Source organism: Esox lucius, chromosome 19 (genome assembly GCF_011004845.1).
Source record: "Esox lucius isolate fEsoLuc1 chromosome 19, fEsoLuc1.pri, whole genome shotgun sequence".
Classification (NCBI taxonomy): Eukaryota; Metazoa; Chordata; class Actinopteri; order Esociformes; family Esocidae; genus Esox; species Esox lucius.
The window spans coordinates 1,400,895-1,421,143 of NC_047587.1; the positions used below are offsets into that span (position 1 = coordinate 1,400,895).

Consider the following 20,249-nt stretch of genomic DNA (forward strand, 5'->3'; position numbering starts at 1 on the left):
GGTATGGTACCAGGCCAGAGATGTGGGTATGGTACCAGGCCAGAGATGTGGTACCAGGCCAGAGATGTGGTACCAGGCCAGAGGTATGGTACCAGGCCAGAGGTATGGTACCAGGCCAGAGGTATGGGACAAGGCCAGAGGTATGGGACAAGGCCAGAGGTATGGGACAAGGCCAGAGGTATAGGTATGGTACCAGGCCAGAGGTATAGGTATGGTACAAGGCCAGAGGTATAGGTATGGTACAAGGCCAGAGGTATGGGACAAGGCCAGAGGTATGGTACCAGGCCAGAGGTATGGGTCCAGGCCAGAGGTATGGGTCAAGGCCAGAGGTATGGGTCAAGGCCAGAGGTATGGTACCAGGCCAGAGGTATGGTACCAGGCCAGAGGTATGGTACCAGGCCAGAGGTATGGTACCAGGCCAGAGATGTGGGACAAGGCCAGAGATGTGGGACAAGGCCAGAGGTATGGGTATGGGATAAGGCCTCATAACATAAACATCTGTAGTCAGGAAGCATCACAGGGTAGGAGAGCTGATCTAGGATCACATAATGAATAGGTGCTAGTGAATGTAAGGGTTCTATGTGATAGTGAATGGTAAGGATTCTAGATTTTAGTGGATTGTATGGTAGTAAATGGTAAGGGTTGTAGTAGGTGGTCGTGAATATAAGGGTTGTAGTAGGTGGTAGTGAATATAAGGGTTGTAGTAGGTGATAGTGAATGTAAGGGTTGTAGTAGGTGGTAGTGAATGTAAGTGTTGTAGTAGCTGGTCGTGAATGGTAAGGGTTGTAGTAGGTGGTAGTGAATGGTAAGGGTTGTAGTAGGTGATAGTGAATGTAAGGGTTGTAGTAGGTGGTAGTGAATGGTAAGTGTTGTAGTAGGTGGTAGTGAATGGTAAGGGTTGTAGTAGGTGATAGTGAATGTAAGGGTTGTAGTAGGTGGTAGTGAATGGTAAGTGTTGTAGTAGGTGATAGTGAATGTAAGGGTTGTAGTAGGTGGTAGTGAATGTAAGGGTTGTAGTAGGTGGTAGTGAATGTAAGGGTTGTAGTAGGTGGTAGTGAATGTAAGGGTTGTAGTAGGTGGTAGTGAATGGCAAGGGTTGTAGTAGGTGGTCGTGAATGGTAAGGGTTGTAGTAGGTGGTCGTGAATGTAAGGGTTGTAGTAGGTGGTCGTGAATGGTAAAGGTTGTAGTAGGTGGTAGTGAATGGTAAGGGTTGTAGTAGGTGGTCGTGAATGGTAAGGGTTGTAGTAGGTGGTCGTGAATGGTAAGGGTTGTAGTAGGTGGTCGTGAATGGTAAGGGTTGTAGTAGGTGGTCGTGAATGGTAAGGGTTGTAGTAGGTGGTCGTGAATGTAAGGGTTGTAGTAGGTGGTCGTGAATGGTAAGGGTTGTAGTAGGTGGTCGTGAATGGTAAGGGTTGTAGTAGGTGGTCGTGAATGGTAAGGGTTGTAGTAGGTGGTCGTGAATATAAGGGTTGTAGTAGGTGGTAGTGAATGGTAAGGGTTGTAGTAGGTGGTCGTGAATATAAGGGTTGTAGTAGGTGGTCGTGAATGTAAGGGTTGTAGTAGGTGGTAGTGAATGTAAGGGTTGTAGTAGGTTGTCGTGAATGGTACGGTTCTAGGTTAAGATGAATGGTACGGTTCTAGGTTAAGATGAATGGTAATGGTTTTAGAATAGCACTCCTTAGCTCTGAGTGACTTCTTGGAAATAATACCAGGTCAATATTTTAGATTTCAGTCATTTAGAAGTCACCCTCATCCAGAAACCCTGAGCAATCAGGGTTAAATGCCTTGCTCCAGGGCACAGTGACAGATTTTTCAAGTCAGCCTGGGGACTCAATATCAGCAGCCTTTCCATGGCTGGCCCAACCCTCTAACCATTAGTCTGTGATGTAGGTGGAGATTAGTGTTGATTCAGAACCGTGGTGATAGCTGCGCTCCACTGGGGTGTTTCACTGTCCTCGGCACACTTTTTTCCACAGGAGTGTCCAAAGTGTCATGTGACCATCGAGAAGGATGGCGGCTGCAACCACATGGTGTGTCGGAACCAGAGCTGTAAAGCAGAGTTCTGTTGGGTCTGTCTGGGGCCCTGGGAGCCTCATGGGTCCGCATGGTGAGTCTCTCTCTAATGCACACACACACAAGAGGTCTGTCTGTCACTTTGTCCAATACACCCCACAGAGATAACTGTTGGTAGGGAAACACGTTTCACTCCGTTATGTTGCGCCGGGTGTCATTAATGTCAATGGAGACGGACCTCAACGACTCGCCCACTAGCAGCTGGGATCTATGTTGCAAATGGACACTTAATACTGTATTTTCAAAGTCTGTATTATTTCAGCGAGTCCAGGAAGTTAGCAGCCTGACTTTTTTGTTGGCTAACTTGACCTGCTACAAAGAATGTGCACTTATTCAACCAGTAGGGTTACGAGATTGTGTGAGAAGGACTTTTTTTAAAGTCTTACAACTTGATGTGTCTCATGTACTGGTCCAATACTGGCGTGGGAAATGTCTGATCCTGGCCATAAATATGTGATCGGGTATCTATGACAGTGTGTCTATGTAATGAGCCGATAACCCAAAACACGTTGTAATAACTGCCGTTTGCAGACTGGAAACATGGCGGCTATGCCTACAGAACTCAGTCACAACAACACCATTGTCTTCAATCTGGAATTACTTCTTCAATTATTACTTCACACAGCCACTAGTAAAACTAGTAGTTGCTAATGTTGCTAAGCAAGGATTTCATGGAGTGACAGTAGAGAAAGCGTTGGCTAACCCTGGCTAAGTTGGCTACCGCTAGCTTAGTTGGCTGACATTGGCTTACGCTAGCTTCTGTTTGTAACACGCCTAGTTTTCACTGCAGTGACTCATTTGTCCAGTACCTATCCACTTTCCCATTCTACTTGGCTATAGAATCTCCACAAATGCCTTGCTCTGCCTTGGAGTGTCTTTGAACATATTTTAATACAATTTGATGTTGATAAAATGGTTCCATAACTTCCATAATCTTAAATATTGATAAAGTTGATAATGAAAAGTTTTATAACATACAATTCAGTAATGTAAAATAATTGGCTATCATAGCTTGTCAACAAAATGAAAGTAATTTGGTTCGGTACTCCATATCGGCAGCATATCAAAATTCATCGACAATGAAGAAGTGGTTCATCCCTACACACACATTTATACACAGAAAGGACGTCCAGGATACTTCTGACTTCTAAAGCGGCCATGATATTTTCTTGCAGGTACAACTGCAATCGATACAACGAGGATGACGCCAAGGCTGCTAGAGACGCCCAGGAGGTAAATACACAGTTAACCTCCTCCCCTTCTCCTGCAGGAGCTAAATACACACAGTCAACCTCCTCCCCTACTCCTACAGGAGGTAAATACACAGTGAACCTCCTCCCCTACTCCTACAGGAGGTAAATACACACAGTCAACCTCCTCCCATTATCCTACATGAGCTAAATACACACATCAACCTCGATATATGCGTTGGCCCCCTGAAACGAAATATCCCTGGCCCCCTGAAAAGATATATGCGTGGGCCCCCTGAAACGATATATATCCCTAGGTCCCCTGAAAAGGTATATGTGTGTGGGCCCCCTGAAAAGATATATGCCCGGGCCCCCTGAAACAATATATGCGTTGGCCCCCTGAAACGAAATATCCCTTGCCCCCTGAAAAGCCCCCGAAATGATATGTATTCCTGGGCCCCCAGAAAAGGTATATTTGTGTGTGGGCCCCCTGAAAAGATATATGCCAGGGCCCCCTGAAACGATATATGCTTCGGCCCCCTGAAAAAATATATGATGATATATCAGGTTCCTGTGAACCAATTAGTTACGGCCCTGACTACTAAAACATCTACTACTATTACTACTGCTATCATTACTACAAATTCCAATGTACTACTACAGTATTAATACTGCTATATTTGTATTACTACTACTACTGTATTACTGTTACTACCACTACTATTACTACTATGACTACTACTTGGGGTGGAACTGTTTGTAACTGTTGTATGGGACCGAGTATGGTCTGCACTGTGAATCTGAATGGAAATAAAAACATTACAAGAGCAGCTGGTAACTTATTGCTGTGGATATGCTCAAGCCGCTTTCAGAACTCTTGCCTTATTTCAACAGCTGGGGGCATAGTGATAGTCGCATCTGGGGGTATTTGGTTTTGCCAAACAGTTAGTTGCAGAAATTGATACCTTTTTATTGGTAGTTTATTTCTACTATGTATTTGTGTTCAGAGTGCTGATGGAGCCAAGTCTTCCTGTATCATAGTTTGTGAAAATAAATTTACCATTACACCCCTAACTAATACTGTAGTACATTTAAGAGTATGGTCTGCACTGTCTACTGTGTGATGGCAATTTCATCGATCAGAACTTTTAAAGGAGTAAGGACAGACAAAATTCTCTTGCACAATTAACAGTTTATTTGCAAATAGAAAGACGCATCAAATGCTTACAAAAATTAGCATCCGAGGAGTTTCTCTTTCCATATAACATAAGCTTTCCAATCTACTTTCCGTCTCCCCTTCTGTATTTTCTTAATTTTCCCCTGCTCGTATTCTTTCAACTTCTCTTTCATTCTCTTTCAACCCATGCAACTGTCTTTGGCTAAAGCTGCCATTTTTTGGAAACCCCCAAAACTCCCAGAGATACAATTGTTCACAGGTCCAAACACCATACTTATCTTTCATTATCTCAGCCGGTCTAACGTAACTATGAGGGACAATCAATGGTTTACTGCCGTACTTACCCATGTTCCCGATTTACCCAGTAAATCTAGTTTAAAAAGGTCTGACCTTTACTGTAGATCAAAGAAGGTCCAACCTCTCAAAAGGTCCAACCTTTGCTACAGATTTTGAAAGGTCCAACCTTTACTGCAGATCTAAAAATTTCCAACCTCTCAAAAGGTCCAACCTTTACTGCAGATCTAAAAATGTCCAACCTCTCAAAAGGTCCAACCTGTACTGCAGATTTTATCGATGAGGTCCAACCTTAACTGCAAATTTAATCGAGGATAGCCCTCTTTCGGGGGAGGCTTGAGCTCCAGAGATCTCTCTCTGGCCGTGCACGGTTAACCGGTTTGGAAAAAGACTCAGGATTAGGATCCCAAACGAGCAACCCAAATGTGATGGCAGTTTCTAAATGATTTACGAAAATGGTAGGTAAGACAGAGGAAAACTCAGTAGTACAATAAACAATTTTATTCTTGCAAAGAAGGGTGCACAGGTTACAGAGTAACAGTGAATAATCTCTGAATTAATACGGGAAAATCATCAGTACTTAAAGGGGAAAAGGGGGTGTGATAAGATGCTGCCCATCTGTCTTATGTCAATAAAACACATTCCCCTTGTTCCATCACATATCCCAGGCTTCACACAAGGGACAGGCTGTCCTCCCCCACATGGGTAACCTTCTCAACTCTTAAGGAGGACTCACAGCATCTGGACGAAAAACACATAGACACTGATGGGTTATACAGATAGGCAGATTTACGATTAACCCTCCAATCTGCTGATGGCAGTCAAGGATGCCCCCCTAGACAAATACCAGATCCCCCTCTCCCACATTCCTTTTCTTATCTAAACATGGGGACTCAGTCCTTTAATCAGTAAGAATACATCAGTTCAAGACATTTCCCTGACAACTGTAGTACATTTAAGAGTATGGTCTGCACTGTGTACTGTAGTACATTTAAGAGTATGGTCGGCACTGTGTACTGTAGTACATTTAAGAGTATGGTCGGCACTGTGTACTGTAGTACATTTAAGAGTATGGTCTGCACTGTGTACTGTAGTACATTTAAGAGTATGGTCTGCACTGTGTACTGTAGTACATTTAAGAGTATGGTCTGCACTGTGTACTGTAGTACATTTAAGAGTATGGTCTGCACTGTGTACTGTAGTACATTTAAGAGTATGGTCTGCACTGTGTACTGTAGTACATTTAAGAGTATGGTCTGCACTGTGTACTGTAGTACATTTAAGGTGGTTTCTTGCACCACTGCTGCCACCCCCACTGGTGCTGTCATTAAGGGCAGGCGTGTGTTGCAGCGCTCCAGAGCAATGCTGCAGAGGTACCTGTTCTACTGCAACCGCTACATGAACCACATGCAGTCGCTTCGCTTCGAGCACAAGCTGTACGCCGGAGTGAAGGCCAAGATGGAGGAGATGCAGCAGCACAACATGTCCTGGATTGAGGTGCAGTTCCTGAAGAAGGCCGTGGACGTGCTGTGTCAGTGCCGCTCCACTCTCATGTTCACCTACGTCTTCGCCTTCTACCTCAAGAAGAACAACCAGTCCATCATCTTCGAGGTGAGGAGAACCGTAGCTGGCTGACCTTATCTCTTAACCACCAGTTGATCCTAACTCTTGACTCGTTGTTAATGCTGACTCTTAATCCCTAGTTTAACTTAACTCTTAACCCTTTTCTTAGTCCTGACTCTTAACCCCTATGTACACCTAAAGCTTGAGATTTAGTTTTTTTAGGCAAACAGCCTTTATGTTGAAAAAATATATTTTGTCTTCCTGAGTCACATGTTTATTTTCCAAGATGTTGAATATTATTGTTCATAGAGGATGTTGATGGATTTACATGTCTGTGGACTGGTGGTGTATATGTGTTATTAGGCTGACTATGAACATGTCTGTGGTCTGGTGCTGGTTTATGGGTTATTAGGCTGACTATGAACATGTCTGTGGTCTGGTGGTGGTTTATGGGTTATTAGGCTGACTATGAACATGTCTGTGGTCTGGTGGTGCATATAGGTTATTAGGCTGACTATGAACATGTCTGTGGTCTGGTGGTTTATGGGTTATTAGGCTGACTATGAACATGTCTGTGGTCTGGTGGTGGTTTATGGGTTATTAGGCTGACTATAAACATGTCTGTGGTCTGGTGGTGTATATGGGTTATTAGGCTGACTATGAACATGTCTGTGGTGTGGTGGTTTATGGGTTATTAGGCTGACTATGAACATGTCTGTGGTCTGGTGGTGCATATGGGTTATTAGGCTGACTATGAACATGTCTGTGGTGTGGTGGTGGTTTTTGGGTAATTAGGCTGACTATGAACATGTCTGTGGTCTGGTGGTTTATGGGTTATTAGGCTGACTATGAACATGTCTGTGGTCTGGTGGTGGTTTATGGGTAATTAGGCTGACTATGAACATGTCTGTGGTGGGGTGGTGGTTTATGGGTAATTAGGCTGACTATGAACATGTCTGTGGTGTGGTGGTGGTTTATGGGTAATAAAGCTGATTTTGTTTACAGAACAACCAGGCGGACCTTGAGAACTGCACAGAGACGTTGTCTGGATACCTGGAGAGAGACATTTCCCAGGATTCCTTGCAGGATATCAAGCAGAAAGTACAGGACAAATACAGGTAAGTCAAAGGCCAGCATGCTGTAGTCTGAATATTTGATGTCTTCTTCACCAGAAAACCAGTTCCACAATTAAAGTTGGTCATGATCACGTCAGGCATGATGTTAAGACTGTCATCTCTTGTTAGATATTGTGAGAGCCGGCGGAGGGTCCTTCTACACCATGTACATGAAGGCTATGAGAAGGACCAGTGGGAGTACATAGAGGATTGAGGACAGGTCTCCTCCTCCACAACAGGAACTGAATCTCAGAGTATCTGTCCTCCAACTATATTGGTCTGTTCTTTGCCCTCTGGACCAGCTTTACAGAGAGTCTCTGTGTTCTATAAATGTTCCTTTCTACACCATGGACTGTCTCAAGAGAATGAACTATCTCTTCCCTCTACCTGTTCCACAGCACAGCTCCTTGGAATATCTCTGGTCTAGAATATCCCTGCCCTCTATGTTCACCACAATGCCAATGAATATCTCTGGTCTAGAACATCTCTGCTCTCTTTCACCACAACACCACAGAATATCTCTGTTCTAGAATTTATCTGCCCTTTCATCTGCAGTTGCATTTCTTCCTTCCTGGTTTTCTTTAGTGTGAACTTCAAAACATGAATCATATTTCAATAAAAACTGGTAGAATATTACATATTAAGCGCGCATCAGAATTGTAAGCCGCAGGGTGGTGTGTGACAAGCAAGAAAAGTCTATGTACAGAAAAACACTGTCTCCCCTCAGATATCTTCCTTCTGAATTCTCTTGGATGCTTTCTTCTGATTTATATTTATATACATCTTCAATTGTCCTGGCAGCTGTATGTCTGAATGGCTGAATGGAGATTGCCTGATTTTTAAGGGGCAAAACATTTTTGGAACAAAAACAATAGCTAAACATTTACAAGGAAAATAGCAAATCGTATTTTTTAATTTGTAAATAAGGCATAACGTAAGCATGGAAGTTAAAGAGCAAAAAGTGGCTCATAGGTTGCATTTTTTTAAATTTAGAAATATTTATTCTTTAACAATATTCCAGAAACTCCATGATTTGCTGTATATTGTCCACTGGTGGAGACTGGGAGTGTTAAGCAGTTATTCTTGTCAGTACAGCAACTTCTCTACCCTCTATTTGTCCATGGATGTGGCCAATAAGTCAATGGACATCCATACAAGCATCATCCTCAAGCCTTTACCTCAACATTGTGTGAAATACAGATACAAATAATAGACAAAATGTTGGCTAATTTGCCTAGATAGAAATAAGGACATTTCAGGTTTTTTGTCCATAGCATTTCAATTGGCTTGGTTGAGTTTCATTAAGCTCTTTACCAGATCAGTAGAGCTTTAGAAAAGAAGCACTGCACCAGACAGAAATACTTCACCAGGCAAAACCGACTGCCCTTGACAAACAGACTGCCTTTGACAAACCGACTGCCTTTGACAAACAGACTGCCCCTGACAAACAGACTGCCCCAGACCGAAGACAGACTGCCCCAGACCGAAGACAGACTGCCCCAGACCGAAGACAGACTGCCCCAGACCGAAGACAGACTGCCCCAGACCGAAGACAGACTGCCCCAGACCGAAGACAGACTGCCCCAGACCGAAGACAGACTGCCTCAGACCAAAGACAGACAGCACCAGATAGTCCATTAACCCAACAAAGGGCCATTGATATTGGAAGCTTTAGTCTTAGGTATTCAATCTGAGTGTGGATTTGTGCAATGCACCATTTCAAGTTATTTTCTGACTAAACCAACATATGCAGCCTTTACGGTGAATGTGGTCTCTGCAATTCACCGGAAGAATGCTTTTAAAATGTGCATTTCTGACAAAGCACAATGGTATTGAATGCTGGCCATATAGTTTGTGTGTGTGTGTGTGTGTGTGTGTACACACACACATCTACAGGATCTTACTGAAAAACTCACAAATTCAACCAAATCCAAAATTGCCAAAGTCAGTTTGGACAAAAAGTTACAATGTGGACGACAGAAAAAAAACTACACCCGCAATATTTTGTGTTTGTCACCACTGATACATTTTGCAATTAAATAGACATAAAATGGTCTTTTGGCGTTCCACTGAAGGTTAGGACTACTATTAGTCTTAGTACATTAAATCACATGTTTTTTGCTTCTCTATTTAAAATGTAGCTTTGTCTCAAATTTTGACCTTTTTTAACAAATTGACGCATTTTCATTTGCTTGGTCAATTTCATGGAAATTTGCATTTGGATGAATTTGTGCATTTTTCTAGTTAGATCACATTGATATATACACACATTCAGTTGCTTCAGAAAGTACTCAGACCCCTTAACTTTCAACCCTCTAGTTTGTGTTAGAGACTTAATTTATAATAGATTTTTTTGCCATCAATCAAACCCAATACCCCCAAGGTGAAAACATTTATTTACAAATTTAAAACATAAATATTTAATTTAGTTCATACACTTTGCTCAGTACTTTGTTGACGCTCTTTGGCAGCAATCACAGCTTTGATTCTTCTTGGTTATGCCTCAACAAGCTTTGCACATCTAGATTTGGGCAGTTTCTGCCATTCTTTCTTGAAGATAGTCTCTTGCTTTCTCAGATTGTATGAGAAGCGTAATTGAACTGCAATATTCAGGTCTTCTCACAGATGTTCAGATTCAACTTCGGCCTTTGGCTGGGGGTCACACAAGGAGTTGGCTGGGCCCCGCTGCATTTAGCTTTTTTCCTTCCATCCCTCAATTCTGACCATTCAGTCCCTGCTGCTGAGAAGCATCCTCACAGCATGATGCTTCCACCACCATGCCTCGCCTTATGTATGTTAGTAACCTGGTGATGAGCAGTACCTTTTTTTTGCCAGATGTAGTGTTTGGCATTCAGCGCTAATATTTCGATTTTGGTCGCGTCAGATCAAATAATATATTTCCTCATGCTCTGAGTCCTTTAAGTGCTGTTTGACAAACTCCAGGTGACATGTCATCTGCCTTTTATTCAGGAGTGGCTTCCGTCTAGCCACTCTACCATGAAGACCTGGAGTGATGGATTGCTACAGGGATTGTTGTTCCAGGTTTTCTCATACCTGCAGAGAAAAACTCTGAGGCTCTGTCAGTTTCTTCGGTCACTTCCCTGAACAAAACCCTTCTTCCCCGGTTATGTAGTTTGGTTGGGCGGACAGCTCTAATGAGAGTCTTGGTGGTTCCAAAATTCTTGCTTTTAACACTGCTTCAAGTAACATTAAACTTTTTTTAATATCCTTCCTGGCTTGGTAAAGATATATCTTTCAGCACTGCAATGACCCCAAGCACTTAGTCAAGACAATGCTGGAGTGGAATTCATGGCTTGGTTTTTGCTCTGACATCTACTGTGACGTGTGGGACCTTAAATAGACCAGTGTGTGCCTTTCTAAATCATGTTGAATTTGGCACAGATGGACCCGTTTTTAATTTTCAATTAATTGGCACATATTCCTAAAAACATGTTTTCACTTTGCCATTACGGGATATTGTGTATATTGATGGAGAAAAATGATTATCTTTCTATCCATCAATCTATATATATACACACAAGCATACATACACACAATCACAGACAAACACACAAGGACAAATGCATTCTTAGAGGCTTAGTGTCATGCAGTAAACTAATCCTTTCCTGCACGCTTCTTCTCCACTCTTTTGCTGTCTCTCAACTTTACTCTAATGTTTAACATGTGTATATGACACAAGTAATTATTTTTCAGCGCAGAATTGAGGCTTTTGGCTAATAGTGATACTGATAAAAAAAAAGAAGGCAATTTTGTTTGCTCAGGTGGAGGAGAGAAATCCATTGGCTGTGAATGACCATCTCTGGAACTTCGTGACTTCGTGACACTGCTGTCATGCTTCTCTGTAGGGCGTGCTGAATTTACAATAACGTTGACAATGGCAATGACCTATCCAGTTTGCACTTTAATGTCGTGTTGGGGTCCTGGCACAGTCTGCTTGTCAGCCCTGTCCTTGGCTGGCCTAGTGACAGGATCTGGTAACCTCCATAGGAGTTGTAAGACAGCACTAGAAGATGAGGCCGTATCCACCAAGATGATCTAGGAAGCTGAGTTTTAGATCATAATGAATCTGTCTGTATCATCTTATTCATTACCGGTGTAACTTACAGATCCTAGATGAGCACACTGAGACGCTGTTGATGTGGCCACTGGCTAGGGCGGAATTTCCGAGCTACAGCTGTGTAGTCATGGAGGTCGTTTTGTTCAAAGTTTTGTTTTATAAGGGTTTTTTGTTGCCCCCGAACAGTTTCTCTTGTCTGAGATGTCTTTGTTTTCAACCCAAGAAGGCTTTTTGTGTGTTCAATTAATGATTAAGAAAGCATAGTTAAACATTTACTGTTCTGAGTAAAATATCCTTACTTGGAATAATGTGTGTCAGTTGAGTAGAACTAGCTCTCAACTGAAAGGGTTTCGTGTTTTGATTATTGGAGATAGCATCAAAGCTAGAAGTTGCGCCAATTTTAATTTCACATAATGACCATAGAGTTGGATAGACAGCTCACTTATCCTGTTATGGTGTCTTCGACAGCAGTGGCAGCACCTTTAAGGCATCTTTATTTTGAAGTAGTTTAATTGTTATTATCATTTAGTGTTTGTAAAAAGGGTATATTATAGTGATATACCACCACCACCACCAATGATTAGACATTTAATGGTTAGTCCCAAGTCAAAGATTTGTCGGTTTTGCTATTCTATTTCTAAACAGTTCTTACTCAAAAATCTCTGAATTGGTTTTTGCTAGCTCTGATAAATAGCCCCCTGTTATAAGTTGTTCCGAACCTATGACTGGGGAAGCCCTCAATGAAAAAAATTAAATAAAAAAAGTGTACATATATTAACCTGCTATGGTAGACTACAGTTCTCTAACTTTCTCTATGGTTAACTTGTGTCAAATGATGTCTCCTTTATGTTACTTGGCCCCGATGACTAAATAATGATTTGATTTGATCGATTTTATTTTAAACAGATGTTTGTTTTTAGGCTGTGTCTTTCTGGCAGGTGCTGCCGTGTGTTCAGCGTCACACGTCTATGAGAAACATAATGAGATCAACCATCTCTAGCCTACAGCCTTTTTGTCCCAGATTACTCAGTTAACCCTGGTCCAAACTAGTCCCTATGACATGCAGAGAAAAGAGTGCCATTTTTGGACGCGTCTAGCATTTCATGTTCTGTTTTCATTATCATGTCTCTACACTATGCTAGCTAGTCATCATGTCTCTACACTATCCTAGCTAGTCATCATGTCTCTACACTATTCTAGCTAGTCATCATGTCTCTACACTATTCTAGCTAGTCATCATGTCTGTACAATATGCTAGCTAGTTGTCATCATAATATATGTACAGTATGCTAGGTAGTCATCATGTCTCTACCGAATGCTAGCTAGTGTTCATTATCATAATATATGTACAGTATGCTAGGTAGTTATCATCTGTACCAAATGCTAGTTAGTTGTCCATCAACATTTCAACTTAACATTCAAAATAACATCAAAAGCAGCTTCTTCCACTTGGTTAACCTTTTTCTACATACATTATCTTTTCTTTATGCTTTATTAAAAATGTTGTATTTCTTATTTACATAGTGTATACAATGTGAAAGAGATTAGTGGTTTGTTTTTGGACAGAAAAGACATATTAAAGCTAAGAAATGTTGCAAAAGTAACCCAGTCTGGTTTTGTTGACCATGTAACAACACTTTGATTCCAAACTTAGATTTTTTTGTTTTATTTTGACCCTAGTTTCAAGCACTAGATACAGTATGCTGTCACGTTTCTATACTGCAAAAAAATATATATCATCACAATATAACACCAAGTCAATTCAACATCAGGGATATCATTCTATCCAGTTAGGAAGCACAAGTGATTGTGACTCAACAGCACCTGTTTTGGTAAAAATGAAAGTGACAACAGGTGCACTGTAGAGACAACAGCAAGAAAACCCCCAAAAATGGAATGGTTTTGCAGGTGGTGGCCACAGACATTTGCTCTTTCCTTATGCTTCCTGACTGATTCTACCGTCGCAAGAAGGTTTGCTGTGTTTCCCAGTACAGTCTCAAGAGCATGGAGGAGATACTAGGAGACGGGCCATTACACAAGGACAGGGCTGGACAGGGCCGTAGAAGGGAATCAACCCAGCAGCAGGACCGGTATCTGCACCTTCGAAATGACCTCAAGGGGGCTACTGGTGTGCATGTTCCTGCCCAAACTGTCAGAAACAGACTCCATGAGTGTGGCATGAGGGCCCGACGTCTTCCAGTGGGACTCAGCCCAGCACTGGGCAGCTCGACTGGCATTCGCCAGAGAAAAACCAGAATTGGCAGGTCTGCCACAGATGAGAGCAGGTTCACACTGAGTAAATGTGACAGATTTGAAAGAGTCTGGAGACGCCGTGGTGAACATTATGCTGCCTGCAACATCATCCAGCATGACCGATTTGGCGGTGGGTTAGTGATGGTCTGGGGAGGCATATCCTTGGAGTGTCGCACAGACCTCCTGGGGTAGCCAACAGAACCTTGACTGCTGTTAGGATGAAATCCTCAGACCCATCGTCAGAGCTTACGCTGGTGCAGTGGGCCCTGGATTCCTCAGGACAATGCCCACCAGTGCAAAGAGAGATCAACTGGGATTTTTCAAGAGCAATTATGAATGTAACAATGTCAATTGTACGAAGTCTGCTTGATGTCCTGTAGTGACCTGGGAAGCTTGGAAGACACTTCAGAATGCACTCCGTTTAGTCCCTGCATAGAAGTACTACATCAATCTAATGTATTTTATGAAGTACTACATCAATCTAATTTATTTTATGAAGCACTACATCAGCAGTTGTCACAAAGTGTTTTTGCAGACACCCAGCCTAAATCCCCAAAGAGCAAGCAACAACAGTTAATGCACAGTGGCTAGGAAAAACTCCCTTGTAGGGTCCAAATTTAGGAAGAAACATAGAGAGAAACCAGATCTGAAGGGTGGCCAGTCCTCTTCTTACTGTGTCAGGTGAAGATTATATGAGTACATAACCTTTTTGGCCAAATCAATGTTTTTGTATGATCAGAAGAAATTCAGGTGAATAAATGCAAGTGGGCTTTGACCAGACACCTAAAACAGAATCAAGGTATACCGCATAACCAGGTGGACAGGACTGTCAGGTGGTGTTTGGACTGGGACTGGACTAGGACAGTCAGGTGGTGTTTGGACTGGGACTGGACTAGGACACTCAGGTGGGGTGTGGACTGGGACAAGTGTGGGACAGTCAGGTTGGGTGTGGACTGGGACAATCAGGTGGGGTGTGGACTGGGACAGAACTGGGACAATCAGGTGGGGTGTGGACTGGGACTGGACTGGCACAGTCAGGTGGGGTGTGGACTGGGACAAGTGTGGGACAGTCAGGTCGGGTGTGGACTGGGACAATCAGGTGGGGTGTGGACTGGGACAAGTGTGGGACAGTCAGGTCGGGTGTGGACTGGGACAATCAGGTGGGGTGTGGACTGGGACAATTGTGGGACAGTCAGGTCGGGTGTGGACTGGGACAATCAGGTGGGGTGTGGACTGGGACAAGTGTGGGACAGTCAGGTCGGGTGTGGACTGGGACAATCAGGTGGGGTGTGGACTGGGACAGAACTGGGACAATCAGGTGGGGTGTGGACTGGGACTGGACTGGCACAGTCAGGTGGGGTGTGGACTGGGACAGGACTTGGACAGTCTGGTGGGGTGCGGATTGGGACAAGACTGGGACAGTCAGGTAGGGTGTGGGCAGCAACACAACCAGGAAAACCTCAGGCAGGGACAGCTGTGAGTAATTTGGGCCCAGTAGACATTTTCAGTCATGTAGGCTTATACCCATGGATATTTCAAAAAGTTAAAAAACAATTTTTTACTGAAATATATAAGAACAATTACCTAAAGGTAAAATCCAAAACATGATAATTCTTGGTTTAGGTAGCTCATAAAAATATGTGGAATCAGCCAGCTTGGACATTATTAGCTAGATTAGCAATGTGTCATTTGAATTACAATATTAATCAGTTGCACTCTTTCAACGGTTTTCAAGTTCCTTTCAAAATGATTGGAACAGTAAGATTTTTTTTAATAAAGGTACATTTATTTAAATACATTTATTGTTGCAATCGTAAGAAAATCCATTCGTAAATGGTATGATCGTAAAAACGTTATATGTTAAACATGAAACGTAATCGTTAAATTAGATCTGTGAACGTACAAACACCCAATGATGGACTAATAATTCTTGTTTGTGCGGATCTGGTTTTACAAATCTGAAGTACATCAAGAGTGTTTTGCCAGTCATTTAAACTAATAGAAAATGTATTATTGTGTATTTTACTTAAAACCTAAACGCATTATAGTCTACTGGTGTATTGTCAATATGCAGTCTTAAAAACCAACTACGCACTTTTATTTTGAACATTAAATCATGAATCGCAACCGAACACAACGGTATGGTAGAGCACTGGGCTAGAGGTCTAACTTATTGTATCTAGCTCCACAGCTTCGAAGATCTACGTTCGGGTCATCTTTGCAGATGCCACATTACTGTAAAAAAGTTTGTGCATAAAAACGGGGGGAAAAGTGGACACGGAAACTAAGAATTTAATGTCGAAAAAGTCGCAAAAGGGTGTTTGTGCGTTCACAGATCAAATTTCACTCTTACCTTTCATGTTTGACGTATTACTTTTTTTTTTTTACAATCAGTTTATGTATGGATTTCTTAGAATCATAATAATGCGTACGTTTAAGCCTTTGGCAGATATCTAACTCCATATGTTTTCCTTATTTTGTCTTAGTACTCCGACTATGAATCTATGGTCTAACTCATCCAAACCAGTGTACATAACCATATCTATTAATCCATTTTGCTAATGAACTGATGTGTCAGAACAGTCAGCAGAGATGATTAAATCCATTACATGAGGACTTCACAACAGGATGTTAAAGATGCTGATAGAAAGATATGGGTTTTTATTCAACTTTATGACCTAAAGCTTCTATTTCTTTGAATCCTAATAATTTCCCTTGCTGACATAAGTACACAGAATATGTAGTTCTGTTTCCATGACTTTAAAACAAACATAAATACTAAACAACTAGTTCAACCATTACTAATACAACTACTAATACCACCACCACAACACAATATGTAGTACTGTTTCCATGACTTTAAATCAAATAAACATATAAACACTAAACAACATGTTCTACCATTACTAATACCACCACCACAGCCCAATATGTAGTACTCTTTCCATGACTTGCATATGTATTTAGATTTCTGAAATTTTATAATAAAATATTACATTTCTGAAATAACCAAACATTTATGAAAAAAGCATTTGTTGTTACTTATGCCATTACTGGCTTTGCACAGCTATATTTGGGTCGTTTCTACCATTCTTTCTGGCAGAGCATCTGTGAACAGCAGTCTTCCCCAGATATCCAATCAGGTTTAGTCTGTTCATGCATCAGTTTCAAATATCACTTAATGTATTCTGGATAATTATTGACTAAACATAAAAAATGGTGTCCTATCCTGTGTATCGCAGCGCAGAATGTACTGGCACGTTTCACTTGTTTCAATAAAATGTAGCTAACTGTCAGACAATAAGTTGTGTGTTAATCATATATTTACTAAATTATTCTGAAGCACTCAAAAGTTTGACAAATTATGAATTCCGATTCTTGCGTATTGAATAATTAAGAGGACAAATACGATCAGTGAAAAATTGGTTTTGGAAGACTACGTTGAGTTTTTTTTTAGCTAATTCCTATATGCGCAGCCATGCCTATTTAAATTGCACTGGAATCTGAGATTAGTAAGGTATATCTGACCATCTAGATTTGCAAATCTGTCCGGAAGACGAGTAAATGCAAATGAACCCCAAGTAACAGAGTTGCTCATCTCGTTACCTTTATCTTTGGTTGATAAACAAACATGGCAGCCTACACAAACATTAGCTTGCTTCAGGTAACTAGTTTTTAGTTTTTACACAATGATTTTGACAGTTTGTCAGCTCTTGCAGGATATTGTAAGTTGTTTTAGTCGCTAATAACATACATTTTTGTGTCAAACATATGTTTTTTTCACATTATGTTCATTTTGACAAAATATGACCGCTGGTTGTTGTCAGTAAACCTTAATGTAAACCTTCAAATAAAAGTGTGGTCTGACCAATTATTGTTGCGACACTCGTACATTGGTGTGATCATATGCTTCAGGGACCACTCTAGCCTGATCACAACAGTGTGATCATACGCTTCAGGGACCACTCTAGCCTGATCACAACGGTCACAGGTCATTGTCTAACCGAAAGATTAATCTTCGCTCCAGTATGAAGTTCTGTGCTCTCTACATCAGGATCATTTTGTTTTGCTCCATTCATCATTCCCTCAATCCTGACCAGTCAGTTTCTGCCACTGGAAAGCAACCACATAGCATGATGCTTCCACCACCATGCTACACCTTATGCATGGTATTAGCCAGGTGATCTGTAGTAGGCCTACCTTGTTTTTGCCAGGCATAGCATTTAGTCCTAAGAGTTATAGAGATGTTTCTAGACATTTTTAAATAAATTGGCACAAATTTCAAAAAATGTAATGTGTAGATTAAGAAAAATAATCAAATCTATATACGCACGCATTCACTCACTACAAAAGCTTGGGGTCATTTAGAAATGTTCTTGTTTTCAAAAGAAAGGCAAATTCATTGTCCATTAAAATAAATTGTCCAGAAAAAGTGTAAACATTGTTAATGTTGTAAATGACTATATATACAGATCATGTAGAAATGGGAAGATGTTATTAATGTAGTAGTGTCTATAAATGGATACATTAAAATGTGCTAATGTACATAAAGTGACCAGTGCATATGAAATGTTCATGTCATCAATATGATCAATAGATCAATGTTGCTGGTTGAGAAGCCTTATGGCTTAGGGGAAAAACTGTTTTTGATTCTGGAAGTATGTGGCCTGATGCTCCAGTAATGTCTACATAGGCCCATTATCAGCAACCATCACTCCTATGTTCCAATGACACAGTTTGCTAATCCAAGTTTATCATTTTAAAAGGCTAAGTGATCATAACAAAACCCTTTTGCAATTATGTTAGCACAGCTGAAAACTTTTGTGCTGATTAAGGAACAATAAAACTAATCTTCTTTAGAGTAGTTGAGTATCTGGAGCTAATTGGCTCTAATAAGACTAGAAAGAGGAGTCTGGAAAGAAAGTGTTATGGACAGACGACTAAGTTTAATGTGTTGGGATCACAAAGAAGAACATTCGTCAGACACCTAAGTAAAAGATGCTGGAGGAGTACTTGATGCCATCTGTCGAGCATGGTGGAGGCAATGTGATGGCCTGGGGGTGGTAAAGTGGGAGATTTGTACAGTTTAAAGGGTTCTTGAAGAAGGAAGGCTATCACTCTATTTTGCAATGCCATGCCATAGTAAAGGAATTCAAGTCAAAAATTTGGAAAGACAAAAAGGATTCTTAGGACAAAATGGAGCAGAGGTTCTGTATAGGCAATCTGAACCAAGCATGGGAAGGACTAAACACAATGATGGGGAGAAAGCGGAAGAGAGAACACTATCATCCTTTGTAAACAATCTCAATTTTATGGAAAATTTTATATTGTCGATTTTAAAGATGAATGTAAACAAATGTGACAACATTCCCAAAAACACTCCTCAACAAATAAAGTATGAAGTGGCAGCCTGCCTGTCACACATCAAGCTAAATAAAGCTCCAGGACCAGATGGTCTTCAAGGCAAAGTATTGAAGGTCTGTGCTAACCAGATAAAAGGGGTGTTTACTATTTACTGTTGGAAGGGGTTGACCATTATACCAGTGCCAAACTCCTGGAAGAGGTCGACCATCAGTGCCAAATCACCAGACCTGTAGCCCTCATATTCTTGCTGTAAAAATGCATGGAAAGAGTTGTCAGTAAGCACATTATCTCATTCATCTCATCTTCATCCGCTTATCTCATTCATAGCAGATAAACTAGTCCCCTTACAGTCTACCTACCAGGCACAGAGAGGGACTGAGGATGATACTCTAACTTTGGTAAACATGGCGGCTGGTCACCTCCAACACACAAAATCATATGTACGCATTTTATTTATTGATTTTACTTAGCTTGTAATACAATAAAAACACACAATTACAACGACTTTTAGACCCGAACGTCAATGAATCGACAAGTGACCGCCCACAGTTCGTATGAATGGAGTCCTCTCTGATGAACTATCCCTGAAATATCCAACCATGTTGCCAGTCAAGCGACCTATACATTAATGTGGACAAGACAAAGGAGACGATCCTCAATGCCAACACCCTGCCAACGTTCCAGCCAGAAGAAGTGGTTGATGATTTTAAATATTTAGGGACACAAACTGATAAGCTGAGCTTTTCAGAGAATGCATATTGTGTTTCCAAAAAAGCAAGCCAGTGACTGGTTTTTATCAGGAAACCTAAGGAGGTCGGGATTAGCAAGGAGGTTTTGTAAAGGATATTCTTCAGTCTACTGGAAAGCATCCTGACATTCAACATGGCTGTCTGATATGGAAACATGGGCATCAAAGGCAAAAGCAAACTGAACAGAATGGTCAACACAGCTGGTAAAAGAATTGGACGCCCGCAACCTGAGTTTTTCAAATGGCAATCAAATGAAGGCACTAGCTGCTTTACCGACCCCTCCCATCCACTATAACCCCAGTTTGAAAAGCTTCCCTCCAGACGGGGCAACTGAATGCCCATGGCCAAGAAGAACATGTTTAAACATTTATCCCTTGTGTGGTGGGACAACT

The 20,249-nt window shown here is 41.4% G+C and overlaps 1 protein-coding gene across 1 annotated transcript in view; it reads left to right on the forward strand.

Annotated features, from left to right (window-relative positions):
• The window catches only part of arih1 (ariadne ubiquitin-conjugating enzyme E2 binding protein homolog 1 (Drosophila)), a 33,222-nt gene extending 20,127 nt beyond the window's left edge, over positions 1-13,095 (forward strand). Inside the window, exons 10-14 of the mRNA XM_029114825.2 lie at positions 1,978-2,108; positions 3,250-3,307; positions 6,086-6,346; positions 7,304-7,416; positions 7,543-13,095. Coding sequence (XP_028970658.1) covers positions 1,978-2,108; positions 3,250-3,307; positions 6,086-6,346; positions 7,304-7,416; positions 7,543-7,627 — 648 coding nt within the window. The 3' untranslated portion in view covers positions 7,628-13,095. The remainder of the gene's footprint in view (positions 1-1,977; positions 2,109-3,249; positions 3,308-6,085; positions 6,347-7,303; positions 7,417-7,542) is intronic.
• The last annotated feature ends 7,154 nt before the right edge of the window (positions 13,096-20,249 follow it).